Source organism: Pezoporus wallicus, unplaced genomic scaffold (assembly GCF_028554395.1).
Source record: "Pezoporus wallicus isolate ANWC-B61680 ecotype Strahan unplaced genomic scaffold, APGP_CSIRO_Pwel_v1 contig_8673, whole genome shotgun sequence".
NCBI classification, from domain to species: Eukaryota; Metazoa; Chordata; class Aves; order Psittaciformes; family Psittacidae; genus Pezoporus; species Pezoporus wallicus.
In genome coordinates, this window is record NW_026637196.1 from 781,150 (window position 1) to 806,163 (window position 25,014).

The 25,014-nt window shown below is 40.9% G+C and overlaps 1 protein-coding gene across 1 annotated transcript; it reads left to right on the plus strand.

Annotated features, from left to right (window-relative positions):
* Positions 1-4,003: 4,003 nt before the first annotated feature.
* Positions 4,004-24,568, plus strand: LOC130596363 (cytosolic phospholipase A2 epsilon-like). The gene is made up of 21 exons (XM_057403881.1): positions 4,004-4,037; positions 4,090-4,229; positions 7,339-7,411; positions 8,220-8,356; positions 9,607-9,738; positions 12,736-12,776; positions 13,220-13,262; positions 13,394-13,457; positions 14,023-14,189; positions 14,335-14,427; positions 14,788-14,825; positions 15,615-15,750; positions 16,435-16,571; positions 18,138-18,360; positions 18,994-19,108; positions 20,052-20,189; positions 20,690-20,797; positions 21,265-21,456; positions 21,960-22,126; positions 23,022-23,202; positions 24,314-24,568. Exons 1-21 carry the CDS (start codon positions 4,004-4,006, stop codon positions 24,550-24,552), a joined length of 2,598 nt encoding a protein of 865 aa, XP_057259864.1. The 3' UTR covers positions 24,553-24,568.
* Positions 24,569-25,014: the final 446 nt, after the last annotated feature.

Below are 25,014 nucleotides of genomic sequence, written 5' to 3' on the forward strand. Positions count from 1 at the left end.
CAAAGACAAGCCCTTTGAAGTCTGTGGAAATCATATCTTTGCAGTGTTCTGAAGTACTGGTGAATCCACTGATTTTGATTTTTTTCAGTCCAGTGTTCATGAAATCACTTCATGACGTAAGTTAATTCTAAGGCCCAAGCAAATGCTTGTTTCTTTTCCTACGGTCAGCCCTTAGGTGGCACTACTTCAGAGGAGATTACAGCATTTGTGTGTCTACACCTGAGCTTCACTCTCAACACCATCCCGGAGATCCTGCTTTCTGTTTGGAGATCTGACACTTCCCCTTGTCCAGAGCATCCAATTCAGATGCTCCTCCTGCGAGCACTTGTTCTCCTTCAGTTCGGTAAAGCTGAAGCGTTTGGGGATCAAAAAGTGGAGTTTTACATCTCCCCAGAATTCTTTCAAAGTAAATGAAAGAATTGGTGAGATCTTGCACTGTGACTTCATTAAGCAAATGCTGGTTGAGCTGGGGCTGAAGTGTGATGATCCTTTAACAAATAAAGAAAACAGGCACTTTTGAAATTGGAGGAGTTTATCAGTCTAACTTACCGCTCTAAATTACACAGAAAAGGCGAAATGTCGTTATCTGTTATACCTGAGTTCAGCTGCTGTCTGCAGTCAACTCACCACATGTTATTGCAGCTATGCATGCTTTACTTCATTTATGTTTTGAGGTCTTTGCTGCTCTTGTTTAGGAGCAGATTAAACTCCATTGCCTGGAGGCTGTTAACCCACTTGCACAATTGCATGCTTGACTGGTGGTGTAGATCCCATTTTAGAGCATCTAGTATGGGACCCCCTTGTGTCCTACGTGTTAGTGATAAATAGGTGATATCTTCTGGTCTGAGCTGAAGGGGCACCTGGATCCTGCCTGCTGTGACTTATCCTTTCTTTAGCATTAAATGGGGTGACTCCAGTAAGTGCTGTTTGAGAGGAAGGTGCTCTTGAGTAATTCAGCCCTTGGGAGCTGTCTACTCAGCAATAACACAAAGCAGCTTGTGCATTGGTTGTCATTGTCGCCTGCGTCAACTCACCTCAGGCTGTGTTGAAGTTCTTATGGAAAAAACCTGAGAAAATTAACACAACTAATTTGTAAATAAGACTGAGATTGGCAATGTAAGTATTTTTGTTTCTGGCCATACTGAATAACATATTAGAACAATACTTCAATTCTAACAGGCTGTGAACACAATTGTGCAACTTACATGCAACAAACAATACTAAGTCAAACAGGTTATTTGTTATTGTCTCATAAGCCACATGTTTGCTGTGGTCTTCTGTGTACTATCAAAGCATGAAGTACAGCTTAATGTCTTGTTCTTCATCTTACCCAAATCCTTTGAAGAGATGCTCTGAACTTGCATGAAGACTTTTAATTTCTTATGGATTTCACCATCACTTCAGATTTTGTCACAATGTTAAGTCAAAAAGGGATTATGAACGATTAAGTTTTGGGATGTTTTGCTGGGTCATGTAAATGAAGTCTGATATTTAGAAGTGGTATTAGAAGCTTTTGCTTAGGGGGTTATGAAGAACAAAATCACTAGTAATTTCAGAAATAAAGTTGGACCCTGTGGCTGGGCTAGTTGATCAGAGCTCAGATCAAAAGGTGCCTTTGGCTCTTTATCCCAGCACATCTCTATTAGAAGCTGGCAGTCTTGCCATGCTTTTCAAGCAGATTCTGAGGGCCTTTTCCCCCTTTGCCTTATATTCAATGATTGTAGAAACCCTATGAGAATCTGGAGATATCACTAATTATAAATCTCAGCTTTCTGTAAGATGAAAGTGACCAAGTCTGTTAAAAATTAATCTGGAATTTTGGTGACAAATAGAATTCTCCTGCTGTCAATGGAGAATTCACCTTTCCAAGGGGTTGCAGAACCTGTGCTGATGCTGCTGCAAGCAGTCTGCTCCTCTGCCACCCCAGGGAGCTGTGTTCCAAGTTACATGGATCAGTTTCAGTGTCTGTGTGACATCAGACCTCACATCGCCATGCAGCCAGTACTGCCAAAGGTTTCTGTTGTTATAAGGGTATATATATGGTGAAATACTATCTCGGCTTCTGGTCTGTGGCTTCCTGACTTCTGACTCACTGCTCATGATGCACGATATCACATTATCAAGTAGCTTCCTACCATTGTTGTGCCATGCCCACTTTTGCATGGGAGAGCTTTTAGCTGGATTTCTTTTGTCTTACGATGCACAGATCTGCAAAACCCTCAAATGTGGACGTTGTGGAAAGGGTGGGAGTTAAGTGGGGAGCATGGCATACTGTCTAACTGGATGGGTTACTTGTGGTTTTGAAGAGCTGGAGAGAATCCACTATCATCAAACCAAGCCATAAAATGACTTCAGAGCCTGAGCTAGGTGATGCAATGGCTGTTGTGCTCAGTCTCTTGTAACCACACAAGCTGAACCTCTTCTTTCAAATCGGGGAGTGTTTCTTCAAAAGTGTTCACATATAATCAAGCTGAAGTAGATTTCTATTGTAAAAAGACTGCTCCACACCATAAAAAAACAAACTAACAAAACCCCATAGCTGGGAACTCATCCCACTTTTCTGCATAAAGGGTAGTACAACGTACAGCAAGAACTTCTATGTATACAATGTCTGGATCTATGGAAGAGCAGACTAATTATGATGATCATTTGAAACTTTATTTAAGGCAATTTTCTTCTACAGGGCAGTTTGAATAGTCAGATATTTTCATTAGAAATGAACACCAGATTTATCAACTTCTTTATTTTCCATAAGAAGTCCTGTTCCTTCAAAAAGGGGTTTTCTGCCTGACACAGAAACTTGGGGAATCTAAACTGTAAAAAACAATTTTAAAAGAACTTCAGCTGAAATTTCTTGCTATTCAATAACAGTTGGGTTTAGTGATTTTTAAAGTGTTTAATGCAATATCTGGCTTCTGTCACATTTTGTTTCTTTTCTTAATGGCACTAGGTACCTTTGTTATTACGTGTGGAGTGCTATTACAGAAAAATAACGTGAAACTGTTCTAAAATGAAAAAGAAATTGGACTTGATGATTTTAATATGAATTTTAAGGTATTTTGGAAAAAGAAATCATATATTTTAAAGTTTATATGAGTTTCTAATTTAATTGAAAGCAACCCTTTTACTAAAAAGCATTTCAGTACAGATAACTCCGCTTACCCCTTAACATCCCATCTTTACAGAAAGAAGAGAGAAGAAAAACTACAAACTGTTTTCCTTAACTATTTGCCACTGCCCACGAGAGCCAACCTCCACACCGCAGCTGTAATTCATAGTGAACTTGGTGAAAACCCTTGCAGTTGTGCATCTGGCTGGAGGAGCTGGTGGGAGCTGGAAGGCCATTGTTTGGATGTTCAGATCACTCCCCTTGATGCTGCCAAAATGCAGGAATGGATCTTAGGAGTAGAGAAAGTCATAGTAGATGTTGGTAGTTACAACGTTTTGTTGGGTCTCCTGTAGTTTGTGAGGGATGCAACTTCCCCAGGATATCCCTCCGAGTGTGGTTATTTGAAACTTACTACTAGTGGATAACTACTTTACTTTGGGAATAGCTTGTGATAAAATGTTTTACCCACCTCCTGCTTTTGCCTAAATCATTGTGGTGTTAAAAAACCCCACCTTTGTGGTACAGGGTGAGCACATAATTTGTACTTTTGACATCAGTGGGAGGTGGAGCTATGAGTCAAACTATACAACTCTTATTCCCTACCTCAGCTGGTTGGAAAATAGTGTAGTCCAGGAGCAACTGCCAGCTGTAAGACATACAGACTGGACCAGTATAAGTGCTGCCTTTTATGAAACAGAGATACTAATGGGATCACCGGCCTATTCACCTTCGGTAAGAGAAAATCAGTGGTGGGCAGGAGGATCTGTTTGACTTTTTTGGTTGAGATTCATCAAAAAGCAAATGCTTGGGGAATTTTGATCCTTAAATGACAAACAGGTCTGCAGTGTACAGATTATCAGTAAGAGCAGCTGACTGATAGATGCTCTTGGCGAGATGGACATTTATTCCATCATGAGGAGGAGAAATGGTAGGGCCCCTCACTATTGCCATAGCAAACCTGAGTATAAACTGAAAACTAGGAACTGTCGACTGCTGGATTTCATCACTGGTGTCTCTCTTGGTTCCTTGTCCCGAGGACTGCTTCATCCGAGCAAACCCACACAGGAAAACTGAAATCAAGAGGAGGAATCATCAAAGTCTGCCCAGCACTGAAGATGAGGTACTGTATAGAGAGCAGCTTCTGGATTGCAGGGAGAGGGCTGTGGGGTATGAACAATAGCTGTGCTACCTGCAGGCTTCCACCAGCCTTTCCTATCTCTTCCTAAGCTCAACTGTTATTATCAGAGGTGATATGTTTTAACAGTTAAAGAAATATTTATTTCTTCTGTTAGTGTGCATTTCAGAGCAGAAAACATTCACTATGACTTAGGGGCTGGGAAGGTGAGGAAGGTGATGAAACTGTGGTTTAGATGCTAGGCAAGGAAATGGGAGAGCTGGATTTTAATCTTGATTTTACTGTGACATCACTGTATGATGGTAGTTGCACCTCATAACACCCAAGGCTCAGTCCTCAAAATTTTTTCCTTTGCCTTTTGGATTGTTCAGTTTGTGCCACTTAAAAGGATTCCGAACACTAATTTTTATAAAACTGATCTGGTAAAAGGTGTTGGAAGGAAGAATAATTGGGTTTATGCCTTCGTATTTTCTTAGTACTTCAGCCATCTCATGAATAAGTTTTCTCTAAATTCCTGGATGGGAGATATGGATGGGACTGAAGCCATATTTGGGATGAAAAATTGAGCTTTCAGCAATTTGAACCATCTACTCCTGTCATTCTCTCTATCACCAGAAACAGTGCTGCCAGAAATTCTGCTGAGGTTGATGGGTTTCTTCCAAACCTGCCGGTTTTGGTCAAACGACACTTTCTAGGAGAAAACTATTGGGTTGAGAATTTTTCCAGTGGGCTGTAAATACCGTCTGGTCTGGTGAAGTACTGCTTTTGAGATGATTAATCTGCTCCTGTCAGGACACCGGTGTATCAAAATTAGAAGCACACAAGGAGGTCCTGAGGACAAAGTTTTTCAGAAATCATGGTGCTGTGAAGATGTAATTGCTCCTTTCATTTTAATTAATGGAAATACTGCTTCTGTATGTAGTATTTTACTTCTGGTGTTCATCAAGATTGTCTTGTTTTTCCTGTAACCAAGTATAGGGTTGTGTGTAGGTGTGACGGGGAGTGGAAGGAGAAAACAAAAAATGGAGAGGGTTGTGGAGCCTTCAAGCTATTCCCTTACAGAGCCCTACATCATGGAATGTCAATTTATTGCTGTACTTCAGTGCTTCTCCTTAGTAACTCAATCAGGTCAGCCTAGGTTTTTTCCATGTGAACACATTTTCATTTATTATGCAAAAGTCCTGCATAAGCCAGAGCATTCTGAACCTGATTTTGCGTACGTGCATTCATATGCAATTATAACTTTTATTAGTGCTCTTTTGTGTTGCATAATCTAACACACTGGCAATTTCACTCTCATCCTAGCAAACGTTTAATTTGATTTGTGTTTGCAGCTTCTCATCTTATGAGAAATTTTTGAGATTTTTGTGATTTGTGCTGTCTTCAATTATGGTTTTCCTCCAGCTCTTGTGTTACGTACATCTATCAGTTCTGTACGTTGTGGTAACGTGGTTTCCTTGTGATTCATGTAGACCTTATCTAGGGATGAAGAATGCTTACCCCGAGTCTCTGATTTCAGCCTTCTTGCTGGTGTGACTGAAAAGCTCTGGTGTCCCACAATGGGATGCTCACTTCATGAACCATTATCTCCCTGTCTTAGTTATTTATTTCTTTTTAAGGGTCAGGCGTTTCGGCATAGTGCAAGATGTTATGGCATTAAATATCCCACAGCCAGACTGGCCAGTAACAGTGGTATCTTGATTGGGGCACTATAAAATGCTGGGTATCTGCCCTGTTCTGCAGTAATCATCTCCTTCAACCTGTTGGTCATGCTTCTTGTGATGCAGCCCAGGGTACGGTTGGCTTTCTGGGCTGTGAGCACACAATGAAGCCAGCTCGTGTTCAGCTTCTCATCAACCAACACCCCCAAGTCGTTTTCTTAGGGCCTCTCTCAATCCAATTTCTGCCCAGCCAGTAGTTGTGCTTGGCATTGCTCCTACCCAGATGAAGGAACTTGCCCTTGCCCTTATTGAACTTTATGAGGTTCACACAGGCCCACTTCTCTCCAGCCTGTCTGGGTCCCTCTGGATTCCATCCCTTCCCTCCAGTGTGTCGACTGCACCACACACTTTGGTGTCATTGGCAAACTTGCTGAGGGTGCACTTGATCCCACTGTCCATGTCACTGACAGGTGTTAAACAGTGCTGGTCCCAGTGCCAACCCCTGATAAAACACCACTTGTCACTGGCCTCTGCTTGGACATTGAGCCATTGATTGCAACTACCTAGCCATTTCCCTACCCACCCAGTGGTCTGTTGATCACATCCATGCCTCTCCAGTTTAGAGACAAGGATGTCATGTGGGACAGTGTCAAACACCTTGCAGAAGTCCAGGTAGATGATGTCAGTAGCTCTTCCCTTACCCACCAACACTGTACCCCCATTGTAGAAAGCTACCAGATTTGTCAGGCACAATTTGCCCTTAGTGAAGCCATGTTTGCTGTCACTACACACCTCCTTATTTCCCATGTGCCTTAGCATAGTTTCCACAGGAGGATCTGCTCCATGATCTTGCTGGGTACTGAGGTGTGACTGACTGGCCTGTAGCTCCCCGGGTCTGCCTTTGTTTCCTTTTTAAATATGGGAGCTGGGTTTTTCCCTTTTCCAGTCAGCAGGAACCTCACCAGACTGCCATCAGTTCTCAAATATGATGGAAGCTGACTTAGCAACTTCATCCCCCACTTCCCTCAGGAACTATAAATACATCTCATTGGGTCCCATGGACTTGTGCACCTGCAGGTACACCAATGTACCTAAAGAAGCTTTTCTATTTACCCTTGGCATCCCTGACAGATTCTATCAGAGCTTTAGCTTTCCTAACCTGACCCCTGGCTGCTTGGACAATTTCTGTGTATTCCCCCCAGGCCGCCTGTCCTTGCTTCCACCCTCTGTAGGCTTCCTTTTGGGGTCTGAGTTTGTCCAGGAACATCTTGTGTCAAATAACAAGATAGAATTTATCTCCAGAAATTGTCTTGAATAATGGATAGAACGTATTCACTGCATAAAGAAGAGAATTGCCTTTGCTATAGGATAGGCTTTGTTAGTTACATGAGTTATTTGTTAATGATGAAGGTATTTTTCTCACTGTTCTGCAGCCAGAAGTGCCTCAGATGTGCTGGCTTACTGTAAAAATTATAGGCATGAGAAACCTCCGCAAAGCAGATGTGTGTAAGTATCATTCATGACATGTTTCTAGGCTAGCAAGAAAATCACTGTCAGCCTAATTTAATCCTGTCGTACACCTGTTGATTGGGTGATAGTAATGTCTCAGGTTTTTTGGCGGAAGAAGTTGTGTCTGTATTCATTTTCATTTAGACTCAATTAGAATAATTTAGAAAACATGTAACACTAGAAATTAAATAGAACAGAAATTCTGTGTCAGAAAGGAAGCATTCCTTCCTTCACAGCTGCTCCATGATATTTCTGTTTCCCTTAACTCTGTAGTCACCCTTTATCCAGAGGTTGCCCATTTCCCATCTGAAAGGTGCACCTCAGGAGAAATCGGTAGCTGTGTTGGGTGCTGCTGTGTTTGCCTCTTCATTGCTATATCACTGTGGATGACTTGTGCACCACAACTAAACCCAGGTCACAAAATCCTCAGAACTAAATTCTTCAGTGCTTGAAAAAGTAAAGCTTCAGGAAGTGAAGTTGTATGTGAATTTTTCTGGAGACTGGCAAATACATCAGAATGGAAGTAAATGTCTGAAGAGCTGGAATGTTTCATATCAGTACTGTTGAAATTAAATATTTTGGCTTTTGTTTTTTAAATACAGTTAGTGGTTCAAAATTGGCTTTTGTTTGGACTGAATATAAATGTAGATGTAAAAGTTAAATAACTCTAAACCCAGAATGTTTTCCTATGGGTCTAATGAAATATTCAGGACTCCTCAGAGGTTAATCTTTTTCTCTCTGGCTGGGTAAAAGAAACAATAAGTAAATAGTGCTGTACTAATTGTGCATCTTTTTGTTAACACAGTGAGCCAGACTGACTGCTATGTCAAGCTGTGGCTGCCAACAGCTTCGTGCCAGGAAGCCCGAACGAGAACTGTGTGCAACAGCAGAAACCCTGTCTGGAATGAAACTTTCTTCTTCATGATACAGAGTGAAGTAAAGGTAGGACCCGCGCTTGTGATAGTGAGCAGATGCTTTCTAAAGGGCACATCTTCATTTGCTGCATTCAGGGTTTTTAAGAGAGCCTTGAGGCTCACACAGAGGCTTGAACTCAATTATACTGAGGAAATGATAACAGAAAGATACAGAAAGCATCTGAGACAGCATGAGATGCTGTTTCCTATCAGCAAGTAAATATGCAAGCCTTGGTATGGATTCTCAGTTGCCCTGACTGTACTCTGTCATCTTCTGAACATAGAACCCCATGAATTGAATGGGAGGTTTTATAAACTCTTTAGAGGATTAGGTGTATTTTCTTGTATGCACTGTGAAGGCATTTTTGCTGTGCTTCGCAATTAGTCTGTAGTACTCGCTTTATGCAGTAATAGTGGTGCTGTTTGTAAATTGTAAGAGGTACCATAACTTAATGCTGTATTTTTCCAAAATTAAAAATATCTTTAAATACTAACTATTCCCACATTAAACAGGCATATTTTCAAAAGCCTGATGAGATATAAGAAATCAAACTGTACATCTGATTTACAAACTTAGAAGAAAACCATGCCTATCCCATGCTTTGAATGACTGTAAACTCAGAGATTATGGATCATTTGGAATAAGGTTGAATGCTTCCTTTTGTCTCAGAGTAGATGTAAAAAACCTGTTAAAATGTTTATGGAGTTAGTAGAAATAGATTGGCAGTCAGAGTGAGATTGAAACAAGCTCTAGACATGGGGCCAGATTCCTCTGGCTTAATAGTGCCACATCTTCTCATGCTGCTAGGGGTAATGTAAGCCCTTAGGAATCGCAAGGGGAGTCACTACAATTTAAATCTTGTTAGAAGAGTTTGCTAATGTGTTTTACCTTTTGTTTTAAAGGGCTGAGAGTTTCCTTTCTATTATGGCTTCCTGCTGATCTGCCAGAATTTCTCAAAATACCGATAATGAATTCACAAAGGGTCTGATGAACAAAGAGCATGTGTAATCTCTACTCTGTCCAGTGCATCTCACCAGCATGAATGTCATTTATGCTGCCTTTCTTTCGAGCTCTTATTCATTACAAAGTCAGGGCCTAACCTAGAACAGGTAAATCATCAGATTTGGCAGTCTGAGCCAAGGGGCTCTGAACTCCTTGCTGTCACAGCAGCCTGTTTGCATTGAGCAATACTGCATGCTGACTCTCGCTAGATCTTCCTTTTAGGATCAGTAGGCCTGGAATGTGGCATTTACATCCTCCTCTGCCTCTCTCCTCAGAACATCCTGGAGCTGTCAGTCTGTGATGAGGATTCTTTAACACCTGATGACCAGCTTTTGACTGTTCGCTTTGATGTAGCTAAAGTCCAACCTGGAGAAAAAGTCCACCTGAATTTTGAGTTGGATCCAGAGGTGAGAAACAAAAAGATCAGTGAAATTAAGTAGATAGATAAAATAATACTCTTGATAAGAATTTGTCCTAAGTTACTACCTATATTAAACATTAGAGCTGTTCTCACACACAAAGGCTTTGTTAAAAGGATGTTATTAAAACACAAAGTTAAATGCTCAGGGTTTAGGAGGGATCAGAAACAGTCACCCCTCTCTTGTTATTGCAATTAGATGCAAAATGTCTTTTTTTTTTTCTTTTTTTCTTTTTTTTTCTTTTGAGATTTCAAAAATGTCTTTTGAATAAAACAGAGAGATCAAGATCCAAAAGTGAAGCAGCTGATGGTCAGGGGTCTCAATGCTGTTATAGGACACTGACAGAGCAGGGATCTGAGCAAACCTGGCCTCCTTTCCGTGCCACTGCCCTGACCCTTTGGCCAGTAGCTCCCTAGGGTAGCTCCTCTCAGCTTCACCAGGGCTTTTGTCCAGTGCTTTCAGACAATATGCTTGGTAAATGATTACATATTCTCATGAAAATCTCTCATTTCTTTCCTCCTTCTGACATCCAACAATTTGTTTTTTTTATTTTTAAACTCTCAGCAATTGTGATCTTGCTATAGGGTTGCAGGTTTCTTTTAGGGGGCCTGAGCCAGCACAGAATAGATATGGCTTGGTAAATCAGTATCTCCTCAGTATTTTATTCTTTTCTTCTGGATCAGATGGTGTGACCTAACAGTTTTATTTAGTCCATATGTCTCAAAGGATACTGTGTTTGCTTGTATTAAGGTGAGAAAAAAAGTGTTTCTTATGAAATGCTTGGTGGGTGAAGTTGAGAGGGCAGGTGGAGAAGTCACACCCAGCTTTTAAGGCAGCAGAATATGTACTATGATTACTTTCTGCAAATATAACACCTTCTCTGCTTGGAGGCTGTGTAGTAACAAGACTTTAGGGCTTTTTCAAGCTTCTGCAAGGGCTTGAGTTTACAGTTCTCAGGAACTGTGTGTGCTCTGTTCATTTCTAAACCACTGCATCAGGTAGGGTCAAGGGAACACTCCTGCCTGTTTTTTATGTTACTGTTGCTTTGGAAAGAGTTTATTAACTACTCTTCCAGAAAGCTTAATCTTCCTAAGGATTGCAATATACCTGCCGCAGCTGGGCATGGCCTTCCTTAGAAAAAGGCTCATGTGACTTTTGAAATCATTTGGGGTGTGATTCAAGCCGTGAGTTGGCTCTGAGGCTTGTGCAGAGTTGGCTTAACCCATTGGTTTGGCAAGGTGGAAGTTGGGGAGATAAGACAAGGTGAGCTGGGTCTCAGGAATGCCTTGGTCAAGCTGTCCTTACTCAGATCATGACTTCTGCTCAGGCGCCCATGAGGCATCACATATTATGGTCTGTACGTGGATTTTTTAAACCATGTAGGCTTGCCTTTTTTTTTTTTTAGTGGCTTAGCAATGGACTATGCAGGGCAACCTTAATAATTGGTGTAATTGTAATTGCCACCTCTGCCCAAATGACTTCTTTATTCTGCCAAGGTATCTCAAAAGAAGGGCTGAGGCGGCTGGATGGGTAATGTCAGAGCATCAGGATTGCCTCCTGCTGTGCCTCTTGCTTATTGTGTCATCCAGCAAGTCTTTCTATTGCGATTCTCCAGGATTTTCACCCACAAAAACATGGAAGGGACTTTATAGAAATACAATTTGTGTGTGTACAACAGCATAGAAAGGATGGAAACATAAGGCAGGCACAATTAGATGTTAGGAGCCAGGATCTCACGAACATTGTTCATTCTGTTCTTTGGACACAGCTGGAATAGACTGTCAGTGAGTTTGGATAGTACAAACTGGTCACAACCTGATGCTTGATAAAGTTCGTCTTGCATCTCTGTAAGGTGATTCCTTTCTGAAATCCATCCCTTATCCTTCCATTATGAACTGCTGCAATTGCCCTAATTTTTATGAAATGCAGACTTTGAGAGAAATAAGCAAATGGAACCAAGCACTGCTGGGTTACATGCCAGAGATCCAGCTCTCAGAGAAGCCACCTGAGATGTCCCATTTACTGACACAAACTACTAAACACAAAAATACTCACTTTTCACCTCTAGTGTAGTGATGATTTTACCTTGGCAGCTGCATTATCAGACTTGGCACAGTTTTCACCGTCTCTTCACAACGCTGAAGTATGCTGTGCAACCAGACAGAGGGGATATTTGGCAGTGAAGTTTAGTTTGTATGAATGTGAATGAAAAAAATTACCATCTCTTGTCCGAAAGAGATTTGTATTTTCCACCTATCAGTGTTTTCCTCCATGTGGGTGATAAAGACCTTTGATATATGTTTGTGTGGTATGTCCTGGATTGGCTGTCCACCGTACAAGCTGACCCAGCAAACGGCTGCAGTAAAGTAATGCAGTTACTCAGTTGCTCTCATGTTGTTGATGTGTTACTCTTCTATTGCTGTTCCCTGCTCTTCCCGTTTTTCACCTTGATTTGGCCCTGTGAGCTCTTTTCCTCCTTCCCCTTCACAGCTTCAGCCTTCCCTCTTCTCTCTTCTTCCCTTCACCCTGGCAATTTTAATTTTCCAAGCTGGGCTCTTCCCCCACCTTTCTGTATTTGTTTAGTCACTCTACAAATTCTTCTGTTTTAACGCAGACATACTCACCACATATGTCTATTTATCCTCAAGTATGTTCTCTTACACCATTCACCTGTTATACCTCCCTTCCTCAGCATTGACTGACCATGTCTCATCCCACTAATAAATGAATAATGGGATATTTCACCCCCTATTCCATGATAATCTCCTCTTTTCCTTGGGGGACAGTTGGTTTGTAAGCAGTAGAGCAGTGGAGAGACATGAAATGAAAGGGTGGCTAAAGAAAACTCCATCCAATTACATTATGATATAGAGGGTGTGGAAATAGCAAAACTTTGCAAGGGAAGTTTGTACAAAACCGTCAGAGGTCTAGCAAAGGAAAAAGTTTGTTCTTTCATTTTCCTTAAAGGAAAAATCTTATTTTCAGAATCAGGAAGAACTGGAAGTGGAATTTCTACTGGATAACATGTGAGTAAAGCCTAAATGTTACCGAATTTGTCATCAGAAGACTATGCTTTAGAGGGAGTAGTAATGCAGCATTAGGAAATTGGCTCCATGTACCTGTGCTCAGATATCCCATCTCGGCATCTTTCTCATGGTTGCTTTTATCTCCTGAATGTGGTGAAATCCCTTCTTGAGTGATAGTCTCACTTCACTTACTATTTATAGCTGAGGATGAGTGTTTATTCTGTAATTCAGCCCAAGGAAAGATGATGCTGATTGGGGGAGATAAGGGAGAGCAGTGTCCCTAGGAGCCATGGGACTGACCCAGGAGAGAACACGAGACGGACCTGAAAGACAGAAGTGTTAGAAGGCAGCTAGAAAAACTGAGCTCAAAGAACTACTTGTATTGAAGAGATCATTGCTCATATACCCACTCTTAAATAAAACTTTCCCTTTCTGCTTTTCAGTCCAGGTGTATCTGAAAACATCATCACTAATGGCGTACTAGTGGTAATAGTTTTATTTATTTTTATTCTTATGTTCTTATGGTAGGGCAGAACTGAAGGATGTAGTTGGAAGAACTATGCCTTTAGGCCTGAACTGTTTCTGTGACCAGTGATTTTATTACTTATCTCTTCTAGTCTCGTGAAGTTTCCTGCTTGGGAGTCCATGTGAATGGAATGAAAATTAAGAGCCCTTACACAAGTGAGGTTATTGATTTAAATTGCTTGTCACTACTTTTTGTGCTATGGGAGGTGCAGCTGAATCTAGACAAATATTTGACCTGTTTCAATCTCTGGGCTGCATGGGGATTGAGGTGTTTCCCATATTACCTACTTGCTAACAGTAAGAAACTTCTGGAGATGGTGTGACTGTATAGCTTAAGGGAAACTGGAGGTGTCTGGGGGACTCAGAAGCATCACTGCATTGTGGTGGAACTGAAATATTGTGATGAGAACAAAAAGTAAAAGAGGGGAGACATAACTGTGAGGAGTGGAAACTCAGGGGTATGAATACTGCAAGTAGCATCCACTGGTCTAACCCATGCTCTCTATCGCTTGTCAGGGGAGAAGTTGCACTGCTGCACTGACCTTTTGCTACTTATTCAATCTGGCCCTTGTTCACACTGATTGTGAAGGAGGAAAAACTTTGTGGCCCAAATTAATGTTGACCTCATGAAGGCTGAAACTTTACTCGGGACATTTTTATTCGACATTTTTCAGGGCTAGATGCAATTAACATTTCTCTGCTGTTTGCTGCTTGTTTTTAGGGAGAGATTTCACTTTTACGATGAAAGGATCCTATGAAGAAACCCAGGATGTTTCCATCAGTCCTCGCTGCAGGTGGGGAACCAGTGAAACCACCATGTTCCACTACATGAAGCACAGCCAACCCAGACTGCACATGAAGCTGCCAAAGGAGCATTTTTTCTGTGGTGTATGTTTTGCTTGTGGATGGTAATAACAGCTAAAGTAACTTTTGGGAGAAGCATGGTAAATTAGACCTTCTCTGGTAGAATTATACCTATGGGTTATAAACAATTTTCTCTTTATAACAATTCTTTTCCCCAACTTTAATTCAGTGTAGCTCAGCTGGGAAGGAAATCAATGCAAATCATTCCCTGGCTGTGCCTCTCCATTCTCTGGACTTGGGAAAGAAAGTGACAGTGATGAAAGTGAGTAAACTTCAACATTATTTAAATGGGTGTAAGCTATAACTGTGTGATACCTGGTCCATTATTAATTTTGTTATTACAAAAGTACTATCTGAGCTGTACACAGGCTCAGCTCTGCATGTACTTGAAAGTATAATTCAGGGAAAAAGTAGCACGTTCAGAACTGCTGATTGCTTTAGAAGTATTTTAAAAGCAGGATCCAAGTGATGATTGTATGCAGAAGGCCTGAAGAGACTTCAGAAGAGCATGAAGCCTTACTGTTAGACTATATATTGGAATAAATACTAATACTGTAAAACTTGCTTTTGCAAACTTTCAATTCAATTTAAAATTTATGGTATTTTCATTCTTTATTCTCAGAGTGAATCTTATGAGGTGTCTGTGAAGGAAGAAGAGAGGTAAGTCATTTCTTTCAAATGATTACCTAGGCCACCTCCTATCCTTTCATAGTATCATCCTTAGATGAAAGGAAGTCACAGCTTAAACTAGCTCATTTAGAAGCAAGGAAAGAAGATTGTAGTTAGTTAAAGACTAAAGTATAGGAAAGGGTTAATAAAATGATACATATTTTTAAATTGTTTGGTAGGTAGTCATGGGGTATAACCAGTTGCAATGCTTTTCTTAGCGCTGATGCTTCCCAATTTTGATGTTTAAGAATCCTTCTGTCTTGAAACCTTTATCTATAATGCATACACATTTATGCATAACACATTTCTAACATGTTTCTAACACTGTTATGCGTTCGCTGGTCCTCTGCAGGTCATTTTTCAGCGAAACAAGAGGGCAGTAATTAATTTATTGACTGATTTGCAGTGATTTTCTGAAGGGCAATATTACCCCCTAGTGACTTGTTTCCTACATTGCAAGCACTCATGGCAGGCATGATCGGAGGTTTATACTGAATATTAATTATAAGTCACAGAAGGGAAAAAAATTGCCTTTTGGCTGAAACCCAAATGTGAAATAGCTGAAGACATGATTCTGGTCTAAAATCTCCACACGAAGGAAGAAATACAAGTTCTGTGATATCTATATACCCACTTTCATTTGCAAAGGAGAACCCTTACGTATATGGAAGTAGCCTTTCTTTAAACTGGTTCATTGTTGCTGTTTTTGCTTGATTTCTTGAGCAGTAGCTCTAAAAATGGCTTACAGGTAATGTGTCTTGTTCCGTTCTTATGCTGTAGTTGCAAGAATTTAGATTTGCGGTTGGGGTTTGACCTATGTGCAGAGGAGCAGGATTTCATTTGTAAAAGAAAGAAGGTGGTCGCTGCTGCTCTGAAAAATGTTCTTCATCTAGATGAAGACCTGCAGGAGGACGAGGTATGTGGAGGCAGCATCTTAGGAACTTACAGTCCCACTTTGAATGACTTAGATGTGATGTACCTCCATGACTACTGTCAGGAGGTCAGTTACAGCTCCTTTATCCTCCGCCAACCTCTATCCTCACTCAGGACCACCTAAAGAATGTATTTGTTGAGATTAATGTATATATAAACAGGCTTGGTGAAATATTATTGCTTGGACTGACACCATTTCTCCTTAGTTTGGCTCATCCCTCTTTCCCTGCTGTTGCACAGCAGAGAAGCTTACAGGGGAAAGCTGCATCTCTCCCTTAGCACACTGGTAGGAATGGTTTTGGTTTTGGTTTTGCTCTGCTCCTCTATTATAGTCAGGATCTTAGAATGTGTTTTGAGGGAAAAACATGAGGAGAAATGAAAAACATCAGAAGAGACTCTACAAATCTGAAAATAGATTGTGCCATACAAAAGCCATGCTTACAGCTTCTGGTTTACCAAGGCATTGCTGATCAGGAAGATGCTTTCAGCATATGTTATGTCCCACCAAAGTCTGCAGAACTCAAACACACTTAAGGGCCATTGTGAAGAGGGTGAATTGAATCCAAACCTACCTGAATCAGGGAGTTGATATTACTTTTTCTGCATGTCCATCACTGCTCTATTTCATCTGTTGATGAATGACTCTATGGCTTTGTGCGTTGAGCAGGTGCCGGTGGTCACAGTCATGACCACAGCAGGGGGAGTGCGGTCCATGACGGCTATGTTTGGCAGTCTTCTGGCTCTCCAGGACTTGGGTGTTTTGGACTGTGTTTCATACATCAGTGGTTTATCTGCCACCACGTGGTAAGAAGAGTGAGGCTTCTGCTGCTGTTTGTATTAGCAGGGTGATAACACGGTCAAGTGTATTGCCTTGCAGATGAATTTTACTCAGTGTCGTGTTGGGACTTCCATGACATTCATGGCACCGCTCAGTGCTGTAGCTTTTATTTCTTCAAGCTACAAGAAGCAAACTGAGAAGTACCGTACTTCTATAATGGTACTGATGAGTGAACAAAAACTAGAAGAAGAGATCTCAAGCCAGGATGGTTTACCTGTATCTCCCTGCAGTTCAGTGTTAGTGACAAACCAGCCCACAGCTGTCCTGTGACTTGGATATGTGCCTTTCTGCCACGTCATACATTACGACTTCTCCTGGGGGCTGGACTTGCTCCTGTCCTAAACTTGGTGGCTGATGCAGAGAATGTGTGGGAAACATGATTATTTTGATCTCCATTTCTCATTTCCTAGTTACCTGGCAGAAAAGGCTCCTATGCTAAGATGGGGAGTAGAGGTGTCTCGGTGTTCCACTTTAAATGAAAAGTGGTTATTAATGGCCATCAACAATGGACTGAATAGGAACTGGTAGACCAAAGAGCTGGCATTTTCTTGGGAATGAAAGAAATGGTGTCACTTCCTGGGGGAGGAATAAACCTTTTGATTGCCAGTGAAGGCAAATCAGACGTGCATCACGAGCCAGAGAAGATGCTGCAGATGTGCAAGAGAAGCAATGCAGCTGAAATCACAGGGATTTGAATCTCTGAAAGGGCACAAACCCATTTCCCAAGCATGCTTGAGAGCAATGACAAAATGAAAGTAGGGAAATGCTGTTTTTCTTCTCTTTGTGTAAGCCTTGGTTTATCTGGTTGCATGTAACACTTCAGGAATCTTGTTATATTTGTCTGGCACAACTCTTACACAGCTCTGAAAAGGAGAATTTAAAAGAAAAGCCCCGAGAAACTTTGAGTGTCATGCACATGATGTTGACTGCCTTTCACAACTCACAGGGTTCTAGGGCTTTAAAACATTTGCCTCTGGAGAGCTGCTCTAAAAAGATATGTGAGACAGAACTAGAACAAGTGGGGTGGGGATGAGAAGAGATGGCCAGAATCTGCCCAAACTGGGAGCTGAAACCTCAAGCAGACTGGCCCTGTGTGTGCCGGGAGTCTGAAATGACCTGCTGCTGCATGGCCAAGGAAGGGGAACTCCTGCAATTCTCTAGGGCAATGTTTGCTGCTAAAATCCTGCTTAACATTTCACACGGTGTCTGGGACAGCTGAGGGACTGGCCTCAAACAGAAGGTGCAGCTTGAACCTAGACAATCAAAGGGTAAATCTAGTGAAAGTTTGTGGGTGTTGCTTTATTACTCTTGATTCTGAGAAGAAACAAGCCAGGATGATTTTTAATGTATGCTTGCAGCATAAATATTGTTGTATAGTCTAAATTCTGCCTGAGCTTTGAACTGTTCTTCCAAGGTAAAAGTTGGAGGGTAAGAGCATTTTGTATGTTGTGAAACAAAACACCGTTGTGTGGTATAAACCCATGAATTGTCAGGTACCCCATGATGAATCCCAGCATGTTTCTTTTTACCAGGACCATGGCGAAGTTGTATGAAGATGCAAACTGGTCACAGAAGGATCTCAGAGGGCCAATTGGTGATATCAAGGAACATGTGATCAAGAACAAGATGCACTGTTTCTCACTGGGTCATATGAAATACTATGAAAAGGAGCTTTGTGAAAGAAAGCAAGAGGGGCACAAGCTATCCTTTACAGATTTATGGGGACTCTTCATTGATTGTATGCTGCATCATCAGGTATTATATATCCATCCCTTATTCCAGAGGATTTCTAACTTTTCATGTTTAAAGTTCTGTATTCAGTAATAGGAAAAGCTCTCAAAATCTCTGAGGGGTCTTTCTTTGGCTTTTTAGAAGAAAAATAACACAGTAAGCCTAAAGTGTAAGCATCTAGGGTAAACGTCTGAGCGTGTAGAAAGCCAAGGTGTTAATGAAACTGACTTTCCATCTTTAATTTCAGATCAAGTGAGCACTCTATTAACATACAGGGTAGAGGCGGCTCTGACAGAACTAAGTTCAGGCATAACAATATATAGCCATACCAGCAAAAAAAGCTTCATTGAAAGAAATGGGCTCTGGTTGACTTATCTGCAGCACCTCCAAGGTAGCTAAATAGCTTTACCTTTCCTTAAAGCAAATCAGACAACTTTCTCACGTTTTCACGCTGTCACCTATACCAAAATTTCAGGAAGCATCAGTGATAAAGGCTAATGACGGATAAGGCATGAACACATTTGTGTGGTCAAACAACTGAAGTACACAGAACAAAACCTGCTGGGATTTAGGAGACATTTCATTGGTAGTCCATGCTTAGATACCATCCATATGTCATATCTATCTTTTACAACAACTTCTGTTCTTCATAAACAGGGAAGTACTCAGAAACTCTCTGATCAGCAGCTGGCAGTAAATCAGGGACAGAATCCACTGCCCATATACCTGTCCCTCAATGTCAAGGATGACTATAGCACTTTGGATTTTAAAGGTAATGATTATTATACACACTTCTATAAATCTGAGGAGTTTCCTCTTACCGTAAGTCCAAACTAATAAATCTTTTAAATAATTTCTTTTACCCCTGTCTTCATGTCTGGGTTCTGACTTGGGTGAAAAACATGTCTGCTGATACTGTAGTATGGAGACACCTGTTAGGGGCAGAGATGCCATTTGCTGGGAGCCTTGAGAGCCACCACTGTTGCTCTTTCTCTCTTGTCCCCACCTCACACCATCTTTCAGCTGCTGGTGCTCCTCAAAGGCAGCAGTGTCCAAGAGAGATGTGAGGACCTGGGGGTGGAGGGCAAGGAAGGGATGAGAAAAGATGTGGAAGGGGTGAGAGTGGGAGGCAGCTTCAAGCAGCCAGAGAAGGATCTGAGGAGGGGCAGCACTCTGTGCACTGAGCAGTGGTGCTGTTCACTAGCCATTTCCACAGCATTTTCTGGCCCAAACAAAGCAGGTGGTCCTGAAACTGAACCTGATCATTTCCTTCTGTGTGCAGTCTGCAGTCCCGGCATGTTCAGCCAAGGTTTGGGTGGGTTTTAGTCAGTGTTGTTTTAGCTTCACAAGCTGGTGACTACGGGAGTCTAAGAATGGATGGTAGCTTGTCATTGCTGACTCAATAACACCTTGTGCAAGACCGTAGAAATTGGTTGACTCAGCCCCAATTTTTGCTGCACAAAAATGGACCTGAACCCCCAAGCTGAATGGATTGTCACAGTGTTAGTGGAAGAGGTGAATTTAGCTTTTGCATTCACCGATCTAACATGCAATATATTGAAGGGCACCTGTTTGTTTCAAAACACCGTGGTTTGAACTGTCCATCACCAACACACTGAAGCTACAGGCCTTGTTCCAGCTTTTGATTCTCTATGCTGTTGTTTTTACGTGTGTTCAGTGGCTATAATGAGTCCTTCTTGATGCCTTATTTGCAGAGTGGGTGGAGTTCACACCGTACGAGGTGGGTTTCCTTAAATACGGGGCCTTTGTTCGTTCGGAGGATTTTGGTAGTGAATTCTATATGGGTCACCTGATGAAGAAGATCCCTGAGTCCCGCATCTGCTTCTTGGAAGGTGATTTACTACCTGGGGAAAACATCACCTTTATAAACCACATAGTTGGCTACACAGAGCTGTCATCTCATAACTGCTGGTCTGCAAGTAGCAATAGTAGTACACTAGATAGTGTACCTGATGTGATTTAAATCTTGTATGAACCAGAAGAAAGTGACAAAAGATGAAACAAATTCTTGAGCAGATACAATTAATATCCTGAACTTCTTAAGCTAGACCAAACCAGAACACATGCATTGGAACTGATCTTTAAAAATATTTTTAATCACAGTGACTTTTATAAACAGCCAAGTCTCTAAAATGGCCTAGCTATAAGCCAGATGTTATGTGCAATGGCATGGCATTTGATAGTGCTGCTAAAATTAATAATCTTTCATAACTAAAACAATGCTAATTTAAACAGCCACAGAGACTGAATCCAAGTAGGTTGTCATAGCTGTGCTCTAAAAATTCAAAGCAGTATTAAGTATGGCTTTTTCCTTTTTTTTATAACTTTCAAGGCACATGGAGTAATATATTTTCCCAGAATTTCATGGATGCTGTCTACCTCTCGGGTCATTCAGAGGACTTCTGGCATAGATGGACCAGAGATACTGAGTATGACATTGGTTGGTTATTTGGATTACTTTTCACTTGCATCTGCATTGTCTTCATGCCTCTCCAAAAATTTAAACCCTGACATTTGGTAAAGGGTTTGGTCTTGTGTCCTATTTCTGGCATAGCAAACACCACACCTTTAGGAATGAAGGAAAAATAGGAAAGAAACAGTTGCGATGGAAAACAGGAAAAAACATTGCACTGCTCTGTGCAACATCCCTGGGGAGTTTTGTTAGTCATGGGAGGGTTACCAAGTGTCCTTTGGGGCAGGAGAGGCCATACAGGGAAACAACAAGGTGATGCTGTGACACTGAAACCCATCTCTGCCCCGAACAGTCTGTATGTTGATGCATGCACTTCATCACAGATGGGGCTGTAGTGGTTTGACTGCCCAGTTCCTCTTTCTTTGTCGTTATTGGTATCAGAGAAACACACTAAACAAATGCAAATATATACCCTCTTCTCATTCTTCCTACAGAGGAAGACCCTTCTCTGCCCAAGAAGCCTCATGAACAGGCGACTTGCTTATCCGTTCCCAGAGGTTACCTTTCCAGTACACTTCGAGAAATGATGACTGGACGGCCAGTGGTTTCCACTTACCATAATTTCCTCAAGGGCTTGCAGCTACATAACAAGTATTTAGAGAATGAGAGGTTTTGCATGTGGAAAGGTAATAGTAAATTTTTCAAGATGGATCTTTGAAGATGAATTGAGTGCTGATACTTGCCGAGGACAAATATTTGATGAGTTTTAGCATAAAGGCAAATTTTGATGAATATTATTTCATTAATATGTCTGTGGAATTGTTTTTTGCTGAGCCCCAGATGATTTAGTGCTGGTCTTAGAAAAATCACAGCAGGCTTGCTTGTATGTTGTTCTTCCTAGGGAAAGCTGCAAAAGAATTTACTTCTACTGAGGCTAAATAGCCACAAAACGAGTTGAAAAAGCAGCTCAAATATAACACTCTGGATGAAACCAAGACTCGGGCCTGTTTCCTATCAATGTACTCAGAGTTAAGCTATAGATGCTAAAATTGTGTGAAGAAAAATATTTAGCTGTGGTGGCTTTGCGTGAAAAGGCTGTCTTTTCATTCTTTCATTGTTATGCTGATTTTGGAGGAAAAAAAATGGACTTGGTCTTGCAGTAATTAATTGATAAGTTTTTGACTTTCAGACACAGTGCTGGATTCTTCTCCCAACCAGCTGAATGAAAGGGATGACTACCTCAAGCTGGTAGATACAGCTTTCTTCATCAACACCAGCTGCCCACCCATTCTGAGGCCAGAGAGGAAAGCGGATGTCATTTTACACTTAAATTACAGCGGAGGATCACAGACTCTGGTGATGTTTTGTAGTAGTGAACCTTTACCTCAATCACTCCAACATCTGAATTTGCAATTTTTCAGTTCTCAATTATCTCCCCTTTTTTTTTCTTTTTTTCTTCTTTCCAGAAAATGGTCTGTTTCTTATTAAATTAAACGATCATATCAGTGGTACTAGTCAACACTGTAACCATAATGTCTCTGTCATTATCAGGACTATTTTCAGTAGCTTTCTGGGACTCACTTATGGATACAAACAAGTAGAAAAATACCTATTCTGAGTATCTGTGCAGATTTGTCATTGTGTCACTAAGTTCCTCAATAGTTAGTTAAGTAACTTTAAAAATACAATTAGCTAATACATAATTTTGCTGGTTTTGAATGAAAGGTTGGAATTTTTCTTTTATGTTTGATTCTTGGTGTTCCCGTAAATTTCAGTCAGGTTTTTGATTGTTTTTGTTTTTGTTTTTTTTTGGTGTGTCTGAAGAAACACTGAGGGCCATAGATGATGGAATAATGTAAGTTATTTGTAGGAGCACATGAAGACACTGATTGTTAGAAGCAGTGAATGCAAGCAGTCAAGAACCTGTGATCTCAGATAGCATGTGTGATCAAAATTTCCTGACCCAAATCCTCTACTAAATCAATAAATCACAAAAATGAATGTCATGTGAATTTCAGAAAACAGTAATATTCCTTAAAAAATGTCCAGTGTTAGCAAATCAAACAAATTTCTATTACTGAGGATATATTCAAATCAAGAGTGTATGTTTGCTCCAGAGCATAGTTAGTCCTACATGTAATCATATAAATCAATCACAGATGATTGCCTAATGCAGAAATATATCAGTTATGGGGCTTAGTAACCTTATTTCAATCTCTCTTTGTGTTGCAACTCTCCTCTGTTGAACCAGCCACTGGACCTATTCTCAGAGTACTGTTTAGAGCATGGGATCCCATTCCCCAGCACAGAGCTGAGCCAGGAAGACCGGGAACACCTGAAGGAGTGCTATGTGTTTGAGGACAGCTTAGAGGCACCAGTCTTGGCCTATTTCCCACTGGTGTGTGATACCTTCCAAAAATACAAGGCACCGAGTAAGTTAACAACATTAATCAACCATTTTTTTTAGCTTGTCACATCCATTTTATCCATTGAATTTGTTCCTCTTCCAAGAGGCTGGTAAGCTTCTTACTTGGCTCAGTTATCACATTCCCAGTCCTGTTGTGATGAACTACTAATCCATCACAACAGGCCAGTTAATCAGGGATTGGACTGAAGAGTTCCAGAATCAAAAACCATGAATAGCTGTAGCTTGAGGCAAACCTCCTCATCTGGCATCTGGAACAGTTTGCATTCCCTTAATGATAAAGGGCAGAGACAGCTACTAAGTTACACCCACTGGTAGCTAACACTGTTCCTTGTAAGGAGATGTTATGTTTACTCTGCTAACAAAGCTAGAATCTCCTCCTTTTATTATGTGAAAAGAAATTGATAATACGAAGTGCTGGAAAGAGCCAATGAGGCAAAGGATTTGCCAGGGTAGCAAACACTTTTATATCTGTCATTTTTTAAAAGTTATCGGATTATATTCTTTATTTTAGCAATAAAATAAATGGTGATTTTTTTTTGTTTCATCAGAGAAACTACTCAGCAAATTCAGTTTCAGTTTACAGATACTTTTGCATGCATCAACTCAAATTTCCTTGTTGCTAATTTGGTATGATCCAGGAAACTTTCATCAAAAACTGAACAGAAATCCATATACCACTTTATTGGAAAAGAAGTCATGTAATTCCTCATCTTATTTGTCCTGCTGTATGTGCTTAATATGTCAGCTTCCTGAGAGGGAGAACCAGCTGGTAGACAAGGAGCTGTCATATCACTACTCAATGGAAAAGTTAAAAATACAAAATTCCAAATCTGCAATAGTGAAATATTCTGATGAAAACTTCAATTTAGAGAGGAAAGTATTTCACATGGAAAGGTTGTACTGCCAGTCAATTCTGGATCAGCTGTGTAGTCAAGCTGTGAAGCAGTGGATTTCATGAGCGCAGCAGATGTAGTCTCTATGCAGTAATTAAATACTGAATAGTTTCCCGAGACAAGTCAGTTTCTTGAGGCTGTTACTGTGTATTTTGCATTGCTTGGTAAGAGTCTTCCTCAGTGACACTGCTGTGTTTGAGCTTTGCTGTATTCTTGCTTCAGATGTGGAGCGCAGTCCTTCAGAGATGGAGGAAGGAAGAGTAGATGTGTCCAACTGCATTGCTCCCTATGGCACTGGTCTGCTGACATATAGTGAAGAGAATTTCAACAAGTTGCTGAACCTGTGCAGCTACAACATCCTGAATAATAAACATTTAATTCTTCAGGCTTTGCGAACTGCAGTGGAACGAAAGAAACGTTTAAAAAACTGTTCGTCACCTCAGTCGTGTAAACTCTCTTAAAGTACATTCTGACTAATTTCATCAGAAAGAGATAGATACGCATTTTTTGGTAGAAAGCGATATATACAAATATTTTGGTAATGGACTAATAAATATTCAGGAGATAGAAATCCATGCAGCATGACCGTCCATGTTAGCTTGCTAAAAGGAATTATCATGTATTTTACTTAGTACTGTGTGTGAGGACTGATGTTGGTTCTGCCAAGTCATTGACAAGTCATGATTACTTTAAAAAAATTCTTGACTGTTTTAGGGAATGGAAAGGCAGTTGTAGAGCTATGGGGTCCTATTTGGATATACAGCCATATGTGAATGAGGTTTCCACCTCACAAAAATCTGTGCCAGGTTTGGATGCAAATCTTGGTGGTGTATGGCCTATGAGCAAAGCAAAGATCAAGCAAAGCTTGCCTTGTGCACAGATCCCTGCATGTGATGCTAAGGAGTAAACCTGATTCCAGGAAA